The following is a 20,781-nucleotide window of genomic DNA, read 5'->3' as shown; positions in this document are numbered from 1 at the left end:
GTGGTCTATACTTGTATTCATTGTTTCATTTCCCATTCCTTTCCAATTACTAGACTAGGGAGACATTCTAGGTATTAACGCCAGAGGCCAGAGTCTGCCTGCATTTGTCACAGTCTTCAAGAGTCTTAATTATTTTCAGCCACAGGAAATGGCCAGGTATAAACACTTGACCCAAGGAGGATTCATTCATAGGCTAATCTAAACAAGTCAGATTCATTCTCTTTTCCAGGAGTTGAAAAACACAGAGAGAAGGCTTATTAGCTGTGGACTCTAGAGGAAAAGCTCTCAATATATCCCTATTACGGATTATGTACAAGCTGTTTTCCAAACAACGGTCACCAGAATACAGAGAGAAGAATGGTATGAAGCAGAGAATCACCAGGGGGAAACTCAACAGGCCCCACAAGAGAAACACACAGAAAAACAGTCATGGTTTTTAACTACTTTTCAATTCCAGCTACTAGGAAACCCAGGAGGCCCCACTACAGTCATCAAATAAACCTCACTCCTTTTCCAGGTAATAATTTCAGTTGGGTTTCTATTGCAAGGAGCTATGGAATAGAGAAGCCTTGACTAGAACAGACTATGCAAGTTGCCCAAGATAAGGTGGGAAGGAAATAAAGCAGTGAGAATTAAAAGATTCACCACAGTGAAGTTTCCAGTTAGAGGTAAGACCTAACTAACACCCATATCAAAGAATCATCAAGCTAATTATACCAATTAGTTTCTCTGCTTCAAGTAAATTAGATTTACTTACTAGTAGTTTAGCTTGCTCTGGAAGAGTGATTTGTTCCCTTTTTCCATCTGGATACCGCAACATCAGCTGTGCTTTTGGTCCTAAAGGAGGGGTTAAAAAAAATATATAGCTGTGTGACAGAAGACTAATTTAAACAAATAATTCTCTTCAGTAATATTTAAGTTTTAAGTAAAGGAAGTTTAAAATGTGACCCACCATTTACATCAATGCCTTCCACTATTCCATCTGATTTTTCAGGTGACATCTCCAATATTTCTGAATCCACAACTGGCAATCCTTGGTGGTTTGTGGCTGTTCCAGGCTCAGTTCTGGCAGGGGGCTCAGTCAGTGACCTTCTGTTCTCCTCTTTTCTATGCCCCAAATCTTTGTGGGGAGACTTTCTAGACTTCGCAAGATTCTCTATCTCCTCCTCTTCATCAGAGCCACAAACAGATATGAACTCCTCACTGCCAGAAAAAAGTTCAGATTCAGATTCTTCATCTGAGCGGCTATCCTGTTTTGTCTGTGTGGAATCAAAATGTGTCTCTTGTAAGGAGGCTCTGATGGCAGCTTCTAGCTGACTGTCTTCACTTGCATCTATAAGGCTCTCCTGCAAGATGCAGTCATACAACATGGGTAGAAAGAAAAAGAAAACAGTTAAACCAAAAAAATAATCAAGTCAAATAGGGCATGGGAAATCAAACAGTCAGCTTGCCGTTATTATTGTCTGCTGGATGTATCTCTTCTACTAAATTTTAAGCTATTTGAGGGCAACAACTTTGTCTTAAACAGCCAAGTTGGAATGGCATTTTAAACACAAAAATAAAAACTGTCACACCATCTGGCACAATGATTGCAAGCACAGGATTTGGCAGGATGTGGGGTGGGGGAAATCAAAGTGAATAAAATCAAGAAAACAACTTATTCCTTGCCCAGAACAAGCCATGAATTAAGGTTTTAAATATTAAAGTTGAAACATTAGTCTTTAACATGACTAAGCACCAAGAAAGATGTCTATCTTGCTCACTAACCAGCACTGCTTTGGCAGACAGAAGGCTATCAGTAAATAAATAACTACAGTAATGATCATTTTACAAAAAATCTAACAGTCAGATCTTTAACATTCAAAACAAAACAAAATACTGTATAAAAAATATGAAAAAACAACTATATTTTTCCAAACTTAATTTCAATGAAGGGTCTCACTGTGATCATGAAAAGCGACTTTCAATAGTTCTCCCCATGGAAAAATCCTAATGTCACAGATTTCACTAAACTTGTTGAGTCACAAAATAGGCATTACTAGAGTGAATCCAAACTATACAAAAAGATTTTTTATGATAGCCAAAAGCTGAACACTGGATATTTTATGATATAAAGGAACTACAGTTAATTTTTTGCAGGTGTGTTAGGGATACTGTGATTATTATTATTATTTTTTTTACTGTGATTATTTTTAAAAAATAAAAAGAATCTTTTATCTTTTCAAGATATATGCCAAAGAATTAATGAATAAAACAATGAATTCTGAGATTTGCGTCAAAATAATTTGTTTCAAAGGATAGGGTATAGCTGAAACAAAGACTCACCACAAGTTGTTAATGACTGAAATTAGTTAATGGACACATAGAGGCTCAATAAACTCCTTCTATTCTAAAATTTTCCACAATAAAAAGTACAGGTTGCTAACAAAAAAACTAAAGGAGTTTCAATTTGGCTTACTCTATCTGCCAATAACATAACAAAAACTTTTTTTTTTTTTAAGGCAACTTAAGACTAATTTAGCATCAAAAAATAAATAAATAAATAAAAAGGCAAGTAGATGTACCCATGTGACCAGCAATGGCTTAGGTGAACTGTAGGTTTATAATAATGATATTACACAGCACGCAGCTTGATTTTAAAGATTGCCACCATAGTAGATACTGCTGGCTTCCTAGCCAACATTCATTCTCCTCTGATTCCTTACTTAGAAGATCCTTACTTCTATTTAACTTTGTACTCGAGGCAGATAATATGGTTTTCTATTAGTGAATTCCATTGGTTGGTTGTCTAACATTAAACCAACCTTGCATTCCTGAGCGGTTTTAAAACCCACTTGGTTAAGATGCACTGCTTTTTCATAAACTGTTGAGTCTGATTTATGAAAATTCTGTCAAGAATTTTTGTATCTCTGTTAATGAGGGTTATTAGTTCAGTTTCTTTGTCTCTTGTTTCCCTTGTAAAACAAAGCTCAGTTTTTGGTTTTGGTTTTGATATCAAGTTAATGCTGGCCTCACAATGAACTAGGCAGTATTTCTTCCTCTTTGGTTTCCTGGAAGAGTCTGTGTAGAATTAGCATTATTTCTTCCTTAATAATTAAAGACATTTACCAGGGAAGCCACCCGGGCATAGTTTTCTTTGTGCGAAGTTTTAAACTACAAATTCAATTTAATTAATAGATATATTAATAGGACTATTCGAGTATCTGTCTTTCCTTTAATGAACTTTAGTAGGTTGTGTCTTTCTAGGAATTTGTCCTTTTTACCTAAAGGGTCAAGTATTTGATGTAATTATTCACTGTATTACTTATTATTTCTTCAATAACTGTAATATCTATATGGATGGCCCCTCTCCCAACCCTGGAATTGGTAATTTGTGGCTTTCTCCCCCTGACCATCTGACTAGAGGCTTACCAATTTTATTGACTTTTTAAAAAATAAGCTTCTGGCTTCATTTAATTTTTTCTTTTGTTTTCTAAGTTACTCGTTGATCTCTGTTCTTTCCCCTTTTCCTTCTGTGTAGTTTGGGTTTGATTTAATTTTTTCTGTGTGGGTCCTTTTTCATTTCATTTAAGATGGAAACTTAAGTCATTAATTTGAGGCTTTCTTTTTAAATACAGGCATTCAGTTATTTACTTTCTCTGTAAGTGATGCTTTAGCTCCAATTTTTTTTTAGCTGCAAGGGAAACTGGTAAATGGAATTTTTTAGGCATGCTTCCTTTATAGACATAATTAGGATCTTTGCTTATTAAAAGATACCTCAACTGTGCTTGTACAAGCAACTGTGTCCAGCTAAAATAAGCAGAATTCTTTATCTGTGGCTGTTTATCTTTGTAATAAAGATATCACCTCCTTTCTCCTTGTCCATTAGACTGTGCTACTGGGAGCACAGCATCTATACCATAACCATGAGGATAAAGGCCAAAACTAAGGATGGAAGTGGGGGAAAAAAAAAGAGAAGGAACCTGGTTCCTTGATGACATCCACAGCAGTCAAGTCCTAGACTGCTTCCCTCTGAACTTATTAAGAAAAGATGTCTTCCTTGTTTAAGCTATTATGTGTTGCAGTTTCTCTTGTACAGAGTTGATTAGAATTTGTTAAGTCAGAGAATTATTTAGTTCAGAAGTGGGGTCTGAGGTACTAGTCACCCAAATAAGCCCTATGTAACTGTCCAATTTTATGGCCCCACTCTTTTCCCTACCAAGTTCCTTAACTTTTATAAGACATCTGGTGAAATATTAAGCCAAATTTATGTTGTAGTTCAGCAACTTGAAAGCTCAGGCTCTGGATTTTGACGATTTCAGCCTATGATTGCAAAAGATGAGAAAACTTTCTCAGGGAAATCATAGAAACTTCCTGGATTTTTTAATGTCTTAAAAAAGAATTCTACTTAAGTAAAATTCATGAGTAATGGAAGTGAAAAATGAATTCTATACAAACCCTTGGCAAGTACTCATAGCCTCTCCTTAAATGTGCACTTTATTTTCAGTAATAATGAAACAGGAACTGTTTCATTACCGCATGGTACTGGACTACTAAAGTCAGATCCTCTATAATTAATTTCATCCTCACTGCCATCAAACCCAAATAGTTCCCATAATCAATAAGAGATTCCCACAACTTTGAAGGTCTCTTATTTAAAACTAATTTTGCTATCACTTATCAAGTAGGTCTGCCTAGTAATAGCATATTATAGAATTAAATATAGAAATAATCTTTAGGTGGGCCTGAGAGCTAGGGCCTAAAGCTATGTAATCAAAATAATGCCCAACTATACCATGAGAGATGTTCTAGCAAAAAAATACCATTTCTGCTGCTGCTTAGACCTGGATTCCAAAAATCCAAACAGTACTGCCTTTCAAAAAGTGGGTTTCTCTGTTACTGGGCTCACAGGTGAGCCCTTCTGCTCACTGTTACACATTCACATTGTTCACTTCTAAATCCAGGCCTTAGGTCCCATGCCCGACCCTGGCAGCAAGTGAGACTGGAAATATCAATCTTGCAATTTCACTGATAAGAAAGAACCCTTATGTGGGAAACTATCAAAATGTAAGATGTTGTACAGCCACATATTTTAACTGTCTGCCACTTACATTATTATCTTTACCATCTTAACCTCAAACATTTTACACAAGGCACTTCTATACAATTACATTTAATTGCCCATCACCACTTCTCAGTCATACTTACTGAACGGGCACATTTTTTGGGGGGACTGCTAGAAAGTCCATCCAATTGCCCATGTTCACCCAGAAATCCTGTTACTTGGTCCAAGAAAGAAGATACATCTAACTGGTGCCACTCTACAAGCTTCTGACCTAAAGATTAAAAACCAGGATACAGAAATATAATAAAACCAACATTCTTTCTAAATTCTCACTAAGTATTTCTTTCAGCATACACACAATTAAAATTTACTGGGAACATATCCCCACCCATCACCACTTAAGTTACAGTGTCTTCATAATCTAGAAGATACATTAATTATAACCAACTTAAGAGATTTCCAGCCTTCATGATATAACTACTTTATCTGCTGGTATAATTTATTGCTATTTAGAAAAAGAGATTCAGACAAAGCAATACATACACAAAACTCAATCAGTTAATAATGAAACTAGCTCTACCCTCTGCTTCTTTGGTGGGACTACGAGTATCTGAACAATCTTAAATAAATGACCTAAGGGGATCCTTAAATGATGAGATAAACTGTTATTCTTTGAAAGAACAGAACTGCAAATTTAAAATACTACCATCTCCCAAAGTTGTTTCCTAACAAACTCCCTTAATACACACATCAATAGATTTTTAAGTAATTCTGAGGCACATGAACAAGAACCTTTCATATACATTACCACAGACAATCTTGAAACTGGACCCAAGATAAAATTACAGATTAATTATTTAGATAATTGAAAGATACACGATAGGTTAAAGGCCGTAAGCTGAAATACACCTTACCTGTCCGTGGATCCAAGATGGAAACATAGGGGAAATCCCCTAGCTTATAAAACTGTATGTATCTCTGACCTTCCTCACTGTCGTGATAGACCTGTTAAGTCATTGATACATATTAAAAAAAAAAAATCAGCCTCTTACAAAAGTACCTTGTTATACACTAACAGCTATTAATTCTCCCAAAGCACCTTCGGCATGTTAGGCTCTCACTGCCTACAGAGAAAATGAAGGTCACCTAATGTGAACTCTTCACCTCCTGCCTTCAGAGTCACTTCTGACACTTACATAAATACAGCAATCCATCCTTCCTTCTTTACCCAGTTTTTCCTTTTCAAGTCATCTGTCCATCTATGTCACTTCTGACTCTCAACTACAAACATCTTAATAAATCACAATATGTTAAGATTATCAACTCAAGTGCCCAGCATACTGCTAGGCAAACAGATGCTCAATCAATAGTTGTTGAATAAAAGGTTACCGTTCAGAAAAAAACTTACTGAATTCAGGAGTCTGTAAAGAACGAACTGGCAAATTACTAACATCTTAGAATGGGGAAAAAATTAATTCAGAAGTTTTTATTTTTTATAAATTTTTTTTTTTTGCTGCATTGCACAGCATGTAGGATCTTAGTTCCCTGACCAGAGATTGAACCCGTGTCCCCAGTGGAAGTCTCAGAGTCCTAACCACTGGACTATGGGAGTTTTTCCCTATAATTTTCCTTTGTAATTTTTCATAATATTAAAAATTGGAGCAAGATCACCTACTGTTAGCATGGTAATTTATATAAAAAGAAACCAGAGCCAGAAAGACTAAGTGACAAATTTAAGGACATACAGTTAAAGAGTACCAAACTCAAGCTAAAACCAACATACTAAACAAAGGTTTCTCAATTCCTTCAAATCTTCTACATCTACACAATCAATTAAAGTAGCCACCAGAACATGTGCTACTGAAGCATTTGAAATGTGACTAATCCTAACAGCTATATTGTAAATGTAAAATACATACCAGATCCTGAAAGCTAATACCCCCCCAAAATATCAAAAAAACCACAACTCAAACGCCTCAATAAATATTTTAACATTAGTTTTATATTACAGATACTGCTTTTTAAAATATATTAGAATCCATCACCTGTTTCTTTTGACTTTTAAAAACGTGGCTACAATAAAATTTTAATCATATTACATTTCTGTTAAACAGTACAGCTATACACTCTTATCAAGATGCTTAAAATATGATGTTAAAATTCTTCTGAAGTATGCGTACTATATGGTTATATGGCTTGGCTCTTTTTTTTTTTTTTGGCTTGGTTCTGTTTTTTCCTCCTTCTCTTCACTGATGCCCTAATTGTCTTTTATCTTTACTATCTTAGCCATTACGGGTGGCTTTATTTTTTCATGTCATAATTTAATTCAGTTCTTTTTTTTTTCAGCTTTATAACCTGCTTCCTCCTCCTAGACACCCCATACTACCAAAGTAAAATGCTAGAAAATGTTTGATTAACTCTCCCCACCTGCCAGAAAATGAAATGTTCCCGGATAATATTCTTCACAGCTTCATTGCTCCATACGTCACGGTTGAGGCACTGGCATGCAAAGTCTTGTACATTTTGAATGTTTATCATCAGCCACTTATTTTGCATCTGGCCACACTCTTTGGCCTGTAAGAATAAAGTTACATAACAATTATTAGAAACAGTTTCTACTTGGTAACAGATATGTTTCAGAATTCAGAAGTTATCCTCTTTCCATATAAATACTAACTTTTTTCCCTCAAGTATGACGCCTAGAGTTTTTTCCCTCAAGTATGACGCCTAGAGTTTTTTGTGTATAAACATTAATTACATTTTTTGCTTATATATACATGTATATAGATATGTATAACTATACAGTCCATTTGCAAGCATTTTTCACATTTAAATGAATTGTTTTCCTTTTATCCATTGTTATTTATTAGAGTGGCTGGATTTTTATTGCACTGGTAAACATGTAAACCTCTTTTCCTGAAAAAGATTCCATAAACAAGGGCACAATTCTATTGTGCTGTCTCTACTAATCCCTATCCAAAAATATACCTCTTCTTTTTAATAACTGTAACCAGTATGTCTGTATTATGTTATTTTTTCAACATCATTTTACACACATTTCCAAATATCATATTCATCTTAATTATTAGGCACATGGCATTTTATAGATTCACCCTAAATCTTTCACTGGAAGTTGCTGAGGATTTTTTCTCTCAGGGTTGTTTTCCTAGGCGTGTATTTAAAAACTGAAACTACAGATGAAACGATGTTTCAGAATGATCTCCAAAAGACTCCCCAATTTACAGCAAAAGTTATCAATTTTGAGTGTGTACTTCTTTTTTTTCCCCCTTACATTGCCTTATCACCACAATGATCTAAGAAATATTACTGAACTGGAAAAGGATGGCAGAAAAGCCAAATGAGCAAAAGCTACCTCAAACCCTCTTATAGAAACAATAAACAATAAAATGGAAGTCACAGCTTTTAAATGATTTTTGTCCTGGAACAATATATTTTTTTCCCAAATCAGCGTGACATGGGAAAATCTTAAGAATCAGCTAAAACTCAGATTAATAATATCTAAAGAACATATATCATTTTGGAGGTATTGGAAAATGTAAGACTAAGAATATGTTCTGTTTAATAAGCAGGTTTACACAATCTTACAAAAATTGTTATTCTACTTTTCTATACAAATCTCCCAGAGAAAATAATTTTATAATATTCACTACTGATTCCAAAGGTGAAAATCAAAGTTCTAAGAGGAAGTAGCCTTATAATGAGCCAGAAAGCTACAATTAACTAGCCAAAAGCTTATTTTTAAGTATACAAAATCTAATTAACTCCTTGCTTCTAGGAAGTAATAGTATTCCACTTAATCCCTTTCCTATAGCAAGCACATGGATTTAAAAAATTGGTTGGTGAGTAATTATACTGCTTTAACTGAAGAAAAGTATTTGAGAAAAAAGAAAAAACATTCTAGAGGGACAGACTAAATAGTATACATCCCTATAAGGTAAATTTACTAAGTCTGCCTTAACTGCAACATTGACCAAAAAAACCAAAAAACACAAAAACAAAAAAAATCCTGTGTAACACTGAAAAATAAAAAAAATGCAGAGTTCAAAAACAATAAGAGCTATCTGCTACTGTTTTTAAAAATTCATCTATTCACGGTCATGCTTTCATTCATTCAGATTCATTCATTCAATAGATATTTGAGTACCTACCACGTTTCAGGTACAGCTATAGATACTGGAGTTATACCAGTTACCAAACCAAAAAATCCCTGCCTGCACAAGCTTACAATGGGAGAAACATTATACAAGCAAAAGAAACTGAAAGACGTTAAGAAATTACTTTTAATGCAAATCAAAAATCAAAACTACAATGAGGTATCACCTCACACCAGTAAGGATGGCCATCAATAAAAAAATCTACAAAAAACAAATGCTGGAGAGGGTGTATAAAAAAGGGAACACTCTTACACTGTTGGAAAAGTATGTAAAGAGGATATAGAGGAAAAATGAATCTATTTTAATAAATATATATGGATAAAGTTGAAAAGGAAATATACTAAAATATGCACTGTACTTTCTTATGGAAATGGAAACTACTATTATTTTTCCTTGTTGCTTTGTTTTGGCTGTGCCTCACGGCATATGGGATCAAGCAGGGATCAAACCCACATCTACATTGGCAGTGCCGTCTTAACAAGTCCCTCCTTGTTGGTTTTTAATTTTTCTCTAATTTTTGCCTAATTTGAATAAAAATATAAGCTATGTATAAAGTTTATTTAGAAAAACTTTATCTCATGTATTTTGTTACTGAGTCAGTTCTTTGCATTTTAATTAAAATATTTTTATTTGCATTTATAGCATGTACTTTGAAAATTAAAATACTCTTAGAAGAACCAACTGGATGTCCAACTGAATGGCAATTTTACAAATAAACATGCATTTGTTATGAAAATAAGAAATATTTTATGGAAACTGTTCTGATCCTTTCTGTACAATATATTTTAGATTATGTCACTAGGTAATTTATGGACGGCAATTGTGTGCCAGATACCCTTCTAGGCACCACGGACACAGAACAGTAAACAGAACAAAATCCCTGTATTCATGCTAATGGGGAAAGAAGAAACTTACATGCTAAGAGGGAAAGAGGAAAACCTAAGAAATGTTTCCTTGCCCAGGTCAGATAACTCACCCTAAGTGCCTTGCTCACTCAGCTCCAGCTACATGAATTTCCTTGGCTGTACCAAAAATACGCCTGAACTCTTTCCAACATTAGTATCTTTACACTTAACTGTTTTTCTCTTCCCTAAGATCCTTCTATGGTTTACATTCCGTCACTTTGTCCCCAAACAAAAGTGCTCTCTCTTCTTCCCTTATATTATTTTATACTTTCTCCCAGCATACTGTAACCTGAAATTTCTGTGTGTCAAACATACATAAAACATATATATATACATTAAATATGTTATATAGGTATTGTATTTGGTTTTTGTTTAGTCTGCTTCTCCCTCTAGATTATAAATTTTTTGATGTCAAAGGACTTTGTGTAATTTGTTTACCACTACCTTCCAGTAGCAGAAACTGCTTACAGGTAACAAATACCCATTTTTCCCTTCACCTTAGTAACAGAATCTCCAACTTTCAGCTAAGCATCTTAATTTCCTAGTATCCTTTGCAACCAGGTGTAGCCACATTGCTAAGTTCTGATCGATGGAATATGAGAAGTGATGTGTGTGACTTCTAAGTTGTTCCTTTAAATGGAAAAGGTGTACCCTTCTCAGTCACTTCCCTCCTTCATGCTAAATGATAAGTAAACATGGTGGTTAGCCACCTTGAATCATGTAGACAAGGGCAAGCAAGGCCTAAAGAACAGCAGAATAGGACAGGAAAAGCTGCATTCCTAATAACTTCACAGACTAGAACCATCCTAAAAGCATGGTCCCCTATCTTGTTTAAGCTATTGTTTCATTCTTGGTCTCTCTCACATGGAGTTAAATCTTTATTCCGATAAGTACAATCGCCATCCCCTAGAACAAGGCCTTCCAGCAGGAGGCCTTGTTAAATACTGAACGAACTTCACAGGCATGAACCAGAACCCTTGAACATGGTCTCCCTTCTAGTTACACGAAGGAACAACAAAGTCTAGTTTCTAAATTTGTAAAACTGTAGCTCAGATCTGCATCTAATCCAAACCTATGGGTCCTGCCTGAGCAACCAAAGAAAGTGAAAGTGAAAGCAGCTTAGTCGTGTCTGACTCTCTGCGACCTCATTATTCTTTTAATGTTTAACATTCATCTCTCTTAAGTTTCAGCGACTTAATTTTGCATATTGCTTCCCTAATTTTTATAAAACTAATGGATATATCATTAGTCATAATGAAATGCCTACTTTTTCTGGGAATATTTATTTATATCATTTAAAGAGTTGTAAATGATAAACTTGAGTATTATCAATGAAAAAATACATTGCTGAAAACAACATAGGCCACAAAATACAAAGACTAAAAGGTGATATAACAAATTGAATCAAACTCCAGATGACAATATTGAAAGATTGATTTTCCCTTAATGAATAAGCAGCAGACTGTTTTTTGTGAGTCCAAAGTGTCCAAATTAAGTCAAATTCAGAGTTACTTCACTAAGCCCCTGAGCAACACAGAAGCTAATGAAAATAGACAGCACATCAAAACAAACTCAGATCCTTTTTTTTCTTACATATTATGTTATTCTCTGTCAATGGTTATTAGAAAGGATAGGCAGTTGTCATGTTAAAGATCACCAGCGAAAGAAGTGAGAAGACATCTATCCTGACATTTTTGAGCTGATAAATTGACATCAGTCTCCCTGAACTTTATTTACACAACAAAAAGAAACACATCTGGTCAAACCTTCATTATTTGGATTTTGTTACATGCAACCGAACACTTTCAGGTTTTACAATTCAGAAAATTAAAGAATGCAGAAAGAATAAGCTTATAATTAAATTTCTTAACCTAAATATTTCACTTAGGCTAGTATAAGTGTTACGTTAAAGGAAAAAATGTTTTTAAAAACACAATCATAATTCACTTCCAAATATGTAACTACTAATGTCATTTTTTTTTTTTGGGGGGTGTTAGTTCTAAAAGGTCTTATATGTCTTCATAGAACCCTTCAACTTCTGCTTCTTCAGTGTTACTGGTTGGGGTAGACTGGAATGCAAAAGTAGGAAGTCAAGAAACACCTGGAGTAACAGGCAAATTTGGCCTTGGAGTATGGAAAGAAGCAGGGCAGAGGCTAATAAGAGTTTTGCCAAGAGAACACACTAGTCATAGTAAACACCCTCTTCCAACAACATAAGAGAAGACTCTACACATGGACATCACCAGATGGTCAACACCGAAATCAGACTGATTATATTCTTTGCAGCCAAAGATGGAGAAGCCCTATACAGGTCAGCAAAAACAAGACTGGGAGCTGACTGTGGCTCAGATCATGAACCCCTTATTGCCAAATTCAGACTGAAATTGAAGAAAGTGGAAAAAACCACTAGACCATTCAAGTATGACCTAAATCAAATCCCTTATGACTATACAGTGGAAGTGAGAAATAGATTTAAGGGACTAGATCTCATAGACAGAGTGCCTGATGAACTATGGACGGAGGTTCATATCACTGTACAGGAGACAGGGATCAAGACCATCCCCATGGAAAAGAAATGCCAAAAGGCAAAATGGCTGTCTGAGGAGGCCTTACAAATAGCTGTGAAAAGAAGAGAAGCAAAAAGCAAAGGAGAAAAGGAGAGATATTTCCATTTGAATGCAGAGTTCCAAAGAATAGCAAGGAGAGATAAGAAAGTCTTCCTCAATGATCAATGCAAAGAAATAGAGGAAAACAACAGAATGGGAAAGACTAGAGATCTCTTCAAGAAAATTAGAGATACCAAGGGAACATTTCATGCAAAGATGGGCTCAATAAAGGACAGAAATGGTATGGACCTAACAGAAGCAGAAGATACTAAGAAGAGGTGGCAAGAATACACAGAAGAATTGTACAAAAAAGATCTTCACGACCCAGATAATCTTCACGGTGTGATCACTCACCTAAAGCCAGACATCCTGGAATGTGAAGTCAAGTGGGCCTAAGAAAGCATCACTAAGAACAAAGCTAGTGGAGGTGATGGAATTCCAGTTGAGCTATTTCAAATCCTGAAAGATGATGCTGTGAAAGTGCTACACTCAATATAGCAGCAAATTTGGAAAACTCAGCAGTGGCCACAGGACTGGAAAAGGTCAGTTTTCATTCCAATCCCAAAGAAAGGCATTCCCCAAAAATGCTCAAACTACCACACAATTGCACTCATCTCACATACTAGTAAAGTGATGCTCAAAATTCTCCAAGCCAGGCTTCAGCAATACGTGAAGCGTGAACTTCCAGATGTTCAAGCATGTTTTAGAAAAGGCAGAGGAACCAGAGATCAAATTGCCAACATCCACTGGATCATCAAAAAAGCAAGAGAGTTCCAGAAAAACATCTATTTCTGCTTTATTGACTATGCCAAAGCCTTTGACTGTGTGGATCACAATAAACTGTGGAAAATTCTGAAAGAGATGGGAATACCAGACCACCTGACCCACCTCTTGAGAAATCTATATGCAGGTCAGGAAGCAACAGTTAGAACTGGACATGGAACAACAGACTGGTTCCAAATAGGAAAAGGAGTATGTCAAGGCTGTATATTGTCACCCTGCTTATTTAACTTATATGCAGAGTACATCATGAGAAATGCTGTGCTGGAGGAAGCACAAGCTGGAGTCAAGATTGCTGGGAGAAATATCAATAACCTCAGATATGCAGATGACACCACCCTTATGGCAGAAAGTGAAGAAGAACTAAAAAGCCTCTTGATGAAAGTGAAAGAGGAGAGTGAAAAAGTTGGCTTAAAGCTCAACATTCAGAAAACTAAGATCATGGCATCCAGTCCCATCACTTCATGGGAAATAGATGGGGAAACAGTGGAAACAGTGGCTGACTTTATATTTTGGGGCTCCAAAATCACTATGGATGGTGACTGCAGCCATGAAATTAAAAGACGCTTACCCCTTGGAAGGAAAGTTATGACCAACCTAGATAGCATATTAAAAAGCAGAGACATTACTTTGTCAACAAAGGTCCGTCTAGTCAAGGCTATGGTTTTTCCAGTGGTCATGTATGGATGTGAGAGTTGGACTGTGAAGACAGCTGAGCACTGAAAAATTGATGGTTTTGAACTGTGGTGTTGGAGAAGACTCTTAAGAGTCCCTTGAACTGCAAGGAGATCCAACCAGTCCATCCTAAAGGAGATCAGTCCTGGGTATTCATTGGAAGGACTGATGGTGAATTGAAACTCCAATACTTTGGCCACCTGATGTGAAGAATTGACTCACTGGAAAAGACCGTGATGCTGGGAGGGATTGGGGGCAGAAGGAGAAGGGGACAAAAGAGGATGAGATGTCTGGATGGCATCACCGACTCGATAGACATGAGTTTGAGTAAACTCCGGGAATTGGTGATGGACAGGGAGACCTGGCGTTCTGCGATTCATGGGGTCGCAAAGAGTCGGACACGACTGTGTGACTGAACTGAACTAAATGTCATTTTTGTAATTAAGTGTTTGCCCTACTTTATCCTAATAGGCTTACCTGAAATTTAAGTGACATACAGCTACAGAAATGCTCTTCTGATTCAACAGAGCATTAACATGCCAGTCAACACACAAAATCAGTCTGTTTGAACACCAACAGAAGAATATTTAAAATCCCAACTAAACTCATTCATTTAACAAATATCATGTTCCTATTAAATGCTAGAGACTGAATCCAAAGGATTACCAAAATAAAAAGAAACATGCAGACGAATGGATAAGGAAGCTATGGTACATATATACCATGGAATATTACTCAGCCATTAAAAAAAATTCATTTCAATCAGTTCTAATGAGATGGATCAAACTGGAGCCCATTATACAGAGTGAAGGAAGCCAGAAAGATAAAGAACATTACAGCATACTAACACATATATATGGGATTTAGAAAGATGGTAATGATAACCCTATATGCAAAACAGAAAAAGAGACACAGATGTACAGAACAGAATTTTGGACTCTGTGGGAGAAGGCGAGGGTGGGATGTTTCCAGAGAACAGAATCGAAACATGTATATTATCTAGGGTGAAACAGATCACCAGCCCAGGCTGGATGCATGAGACAAGTGCTCGGGCCTGGTGCACTGGGAAGACCCAGAGGAATCGGGTGGAGAGGGAGGTGGGAGGGAAGATCGGGATGGGGAATACTTGTAAATCCATGGCTGATTCATGTCAGTGTATGACAAAAACCACTACAATATTGTAATAATTAGCCTCCAACTAATAAAAATAAATGAAAAAATAAATAAAAAATAAAAAGTTATATAAATAGAGCATGTGAAAGGAAAGAACATACAAAAAGTTCAAAAGCAATTTATCTCCTAATGGTGAAGTTGTTCATGATTTTATTTTTATCATTTACTAGTTTGATTTTATATTTTTCTAAATTATTGCATTTACTTATTTAAATACAGTGAAAAAAAGCAAATAAGTCCACTTGATAGCTAATATTTACTAAATCCTAAGCGTCAGGTACTATTTTTTATGCTTTATCTGTGTGCATTCACTTTTAAATCTCATAAAAACATAAACAGTAAGAAGCTCATGCTCATCCCTGAGTTCAAATTATTTTATTTCCTTTTACTAGCTACCTACACATGGGCATGATACTTAACCAACTGCTCCCTACTCCCCCCACCCCCCAAAAAAAGAAACATGGTTCCCCCGCTCTCTGAGCTTATAATTTAGCAGACAATCAAATAAACCTGCTCCAGAAGGTTTTCCTTTGGTTTCAGCTAAATTAAAACCAAGAACTCAAGAACATATTTTGCAACTACAGAGAAACTCTTTTCAAACACACTTGCATCCTCATAAAAATGAGTAAAAGGTAACTATAAACAATTCACAAATGGGCAAAATACACAGAGAGACTATTCTCAGTAGTAGTCAAAGACATATAAACTTTAAAAGATTTTTAAAAAAATAATAAAAATGGCAGATTCTAAAATGATGCTACACAATAAAGTGATTTTATTAGGTTACTGGTGGCAGAAATATAAATCAATGTAACTTTCTAGATATCTCATTAAGACGCCAATTCCTCTGTATGTTGAAAACTATTTTTTGCTCTTAGAAAAATGCCACTAAAAACTGCAAAAGGATTCACAGGTTGGGTTTAGAATCTCCAACAACTTACTGTTTCAAAACTGCCTTTATGCATCAAATCAATGGGCGGCCGGAAAAGATCTGCAAGGGTAGTTAGTTTCTTATCTATCGCTCCTCCATTTCTTAATTCCTGTTCTTGCCGAACTGCAACACAGGAGGATAAGAAAGTTTCAATTAGCCATAAAAGTCATGAAATCTCCCAATTAAAAAAATATATCAATTGCAAGAACTAATGAACAATGTGCTTGATCTCAAATGCAAATGCAAAGATCTAAGTCTGACTCTGAAAAAAATTACAAAGTAAGTTGGGGAGAAAGTCTTAAGACTTAGTTCTCTCTATCTAAAGGTAGGGATAAAGGCAAATATTATCTAAGAGTCACTATTCAAAATATCTCCTTCACGTACTCAAAATGAACTTGAGCATACAAGAAAACTTTCATCTCCATTTATCTAGTTCTAGAAGTCATCCTAATTTATCTAGCTACATTCCAGTTGTTTCTAGGAACATTCCCAATCTTGAAAGATTCTGCCAGTGAGAGACAATGACTGCTGCTGTCATCTACTCCTGGAAGGGCACAGGATTCCCTGAATGACTTAAGTCAGTCTGGATTCCACTCTCTCAAGTTGTAAGATCTATCTGAGCTTCAATGAACTCATTATAAATCACTACAAAATCAAACATGGTCCAAAAGTTCCTCACATTTTTCTCTAAACACATCTGTCCTTTTCTTTAGGATTCCATTACTAAATCAGTACTAAATCCACTAAAAGTAGATGGTCAAGATTCTCGTTCTAATTTATTCCACAGAAAGACATAAACCTATTTCAAACAGCTGTAGCCAAAATGTTAATAACGGCTGCATGGGGTAATATGGCTTTTTCTTCTATTTTTCAATCCCTACAATAATCATTTTCATTGTAGTCATTCCTTTAATTGACATATATCAGGTTTCTGAGGAAAATCAGTTTTTATTTTATTATAGTCAGCATTTAAGTGCTCATTCAGAAATGGATTAAGTTCGTACATTATCAGATTTCTAATATATCCACCTCTCTTACTCTTCTATGATCAAGTAGGTTAGAATTTGGAATAATTCAGCTCAATGGGTGGAGAAGGGCATGGTAACCCACTCCAGTACTCTTGCCTGGAAAATCCCATGGACGGAGGGGCCTAGTAGGCTACAGTCCATGGGGTTGGAAGAGTCAGACATGACTGAGCGACTTCACTTTCACTTTTCACTTTCATGCGTTGGAGAAGGAAATGGCAACCCACTCCAGTATTCTTGCCTGGAGAATCCCAGGGACAGAGGAGCCTGGTGGGCTGCCGTCTCTGGGGTCACAGAGAGTCGGACACGACTGAAGCAACTTAGCGGCAGCAGCAGCAGCAAGGGGGAGTTAATAACAATCACAGACTGAATTAATAATTTACTTTTTTAAGTAAGATGAATCCTCAAAGTTATTAGGCCTAATATCAATCATTTTTTTCTTTTTAAGAAAAAAATTATATCAAATAAACCAGGATCTTGACCTGAAGGAAGTGTATGGCTGCTTTTCCACTCTGTGGTTTTATCTGCGGGAGACAGGGAGAGAGAGAAAGACAAGAATGGAGGCAGAGGGAAGGAGGAAGAGAAAAGAAGATGATAAACTGATCCATAGATACCTACTAGTTTCAGTTTGAAAATCCCGGAAACCATCAAATATTGAACGTGCAGGCCGTCGTCTTTTAGGAGCTTTAGGAGAAAAAAACAGAATTGACACAAAAGCTTAAACATTAATTTTGTAACAATTCTAAAATGTCTTTATCTATAAGAATTTCTTATTTCAAGACACTCAGATTGATAATAGTGTCCTCTTCCAAAAAATAAAATATTTTTAAAACCTTCAAGTCATTCATATATAATTAACGTAACCATCTTCAGACCAACATTTTGTTATATAAAAAAGAAAATTAAGGTCCAGTCAAGACTTGGCCAAACTTGTGTAAAATGACAGGAAGAAAGATTGTGAGGATGATTCCACATGGAGATGAATCTTACATATGCTCCAAATACCAAATTCAGGTTATCCTAAAAAATCTGCCTACCCTTCAGTGCAATGCTTGAGTAAATTTTAAATCATAATATTTAAGAACTACTTTTGCACACATGTAGAATTATGAACACCAAAAAAACAATTTTAGAGTATAAATTTTTCCTATAATTAGAGAGAAATAAACAGAACCAATGTCTTCTGATACTGCTGAATAGGGTCTATTACCCAATCCTTAAGTATTGTACAGATAAAGTTTCAAAAGCAATCATCAAAATGTTATCTTCCTGTATGTTCTTAAACCTAAAAATTTACCAGGGCTTAAATGGGAAAAGAATCTGAAAAAGGACAGATACATGTATATTATGTATAACTAAATCACTTTATTGTACACCTAAAACTAACACACAACTGTAAATCAACTATAATATACAATAATTTTTTTTAAATTACCAGGTCTTTATATATATTAAATAAGGACATTTAATGATTCTTTCCATATGGGTGACAGTTATTAAGTTGGCTTATGGCAAGCCCAGCAAGCATGTAACTAGAACAATATTCCATAAGAAATGATGATTAGATAGTAAGATTAGATAGAAACTATAAAAGTCCCCCAATCCCATTTTTTTCAAAGCATCCTTCACAATAGCCTGCATTTTCCACTATATAGGGTAATTCTTTAAATCTAAGAACTACTGAGTAAAAAGCAAAACAAAAAAATAACAAAAAAATGCAGAACCACATGTTAAAAAATTACTTATTTGTTTAAAGCATTATCTGTCAGTATATCATTTGGAAGATTCCCCTGGAGAAAGGCAAGGCAACCCACTCCAGGATTCTTGCCTGGAGAATCCCATGGACAGAGGAGCCTGGTGGGCTACAGTCCACGGAGTTGCAAAGAGTTGGACACAACTGAAGCGATTTAGCACATATCATTTATGCACTTATGCATATCAGTATTTACATTGAAGAATCACAATATTATCTCTAGGAAAAGGAATTTGATAAAAATGAGAGGCTTCTATATGTTAACTTTGCATTGAATTTCAAATTTAACTTGAATTTTACATATAAATTGTTTTATTTTATCGAATAAATTACGCAAATTTATTTTAAATTTTATTAAACTTATAAAATTTAAATATTGCCTTATTTCTCTCTCCCTCCCTTTATACAGAAGCAGCAAGAAATATTCTCTTCAATCTTGGAACTATTTTTATTTGAGAGTTCCTATCTTAAATATGTATGTTTCTAGCAGTAATAATTTCTCAATGCTTTCTTAAAACTCATTATTAAGTACTATTTAACCAAAACAATTAAGAAAGTTTTAACCAATTGTTAACCATAACAATGAGGAATTATCTTAGGGTAAGACATTGAACAGCTGCTTAAGAAAGCATATTATTATTGGAGAGGTAGTACATAATATATAAAATTTTGGTAGCGTTTTTTCTATTTTTAAATTACCAATGGCAGGCCAATCAATATTCTACGTTCTTTACACACATACATATTCACTCCCCCCACCCTGCCTCCAATTTAGCCCTTCTCAACCTCCTGGAGGTTCATCATAGGCCCTTATTGCTACTTTCCAACTACCCTCATATTTCTTGAACTCATGACCTATTCCCATTTGTTTCCCCCTTATTTACCCTAAGTCTAAGCAAGAACCTCTCCTCAAGCCACTACATCTCTAGCTTCAGGACCATTATTACTGCTGCCTGCCTCTTCATGCATGGTTTCCAGACTCTTCCAAACCATATGCTAAAAGTAAACATCAGTCCTCTTTATTCTTACTCTACTAACCACAAAGTAAGAGTACTGGTCACTGAGGTCAAAGAAACTAAGCTGCAAAGAGCTAAAAGAGATTCACTAGGAGCTTCACAGTCAGAATAGGGGAGAAACCGAGAAAACAAAATTTTATGAGAAGAGGAGCACCGTTTCATATTTTCACAAATCTGTTAATAACTGGTATAAGAGAAGACACCTGAATTTTTAGATCTGATTCTGCATTCAATCTGCTATTCTTTTAATTCAAGTATATGAAGAAAAATAAAATTTAACTTCACACAGACATGTAGTTGTAAAAGGGAAGAGTATTTTAACAGTTTTAAGGTAATTGTGAACATTTTCCTCGGCTGCTATACCAAACTCAATCAGTGGTAATTTCTTAAAAGGTTGGTAGCAACATGGAATCTAAAATATCATCAATGAACTTTTCATACTCTGCTCCATTGAAATCTACTAGTCTATGTGGTAGGCAGGCTCTGTGACAGCACCCAATTATCCCTATCTCACGACCTGTGCGTGAACATCTTGAGTATGGGCAGGATCAAACAGAATGAGGCAGAGGTGACAGGATGTCACTTCCAATAATTAGGTTACAAAAAGATGGTGGCTTCCATCCTGAGCTGTCCTCTCTGGCTCTCTCATTTGCTCTGTGGTAAGGAACTGATGATGTCTCCAGTCAACCACCACCCAC

General features: G+C 35.5%; 1 protein-coding gene across 1 annotated transcript in view; it reads right to left on the bottom strand.

The window, feature by feature from the left end:
* The window catches only part of UBXN7 (UBX domain protein 7), a 58,846-nt gene that overhangs the window by 8,935 nt on the left and 29,130 nt on the right, over positions 1-20,781 (bottom strand). Inside the window, exons 4-10 of the mRNA XM_061166914.1 lie at positions 17,933-17,998; positions 16,300-16,412; positions 7,472-7,618; positions 5,959-6,049; positions 5,188-5,315; positions 953-1,346; positions 758-837 (exon numbers count right to left, since the gene is read on the bottom strand). Coding sequence (XP_061022897.1) covers positions 758-837; positions 953-1,346; positions 5,188-5,315; positions 5,959-6,049; positions 7,472-7,618; positions 16,300-16,412; positions 17,933-17,998 — 1,019 coding nt within the window. The remainder of the gene's footprint in view (positions 1-757; positions 838-952; positions 1,347-5,187; positions 5,316-5,958; positions 6,050-7,471; positions 7,619-16,299; positions 16,413-17,932; positions 17,999-20,781) is intronic.

This window comes from Dama dama, chromosome 19, assembly GCF_033118175.1.
Source record: "Dama dama isolate Ldn47 chromosome 19, ASM3311817v1, whole genome shotgun sequence".
NCBI classification, from domain to species: Eukaryota; Metazoa; Chordata; class Mammalia; order Artiodactyla; family Cervidae; genus Dama; species Dama dama.
The sequence above is the reverse complement of the archived record's forward strand: the minus strand, read 5'-3'. Positions and strand labels throughout refer to the sequence as shown.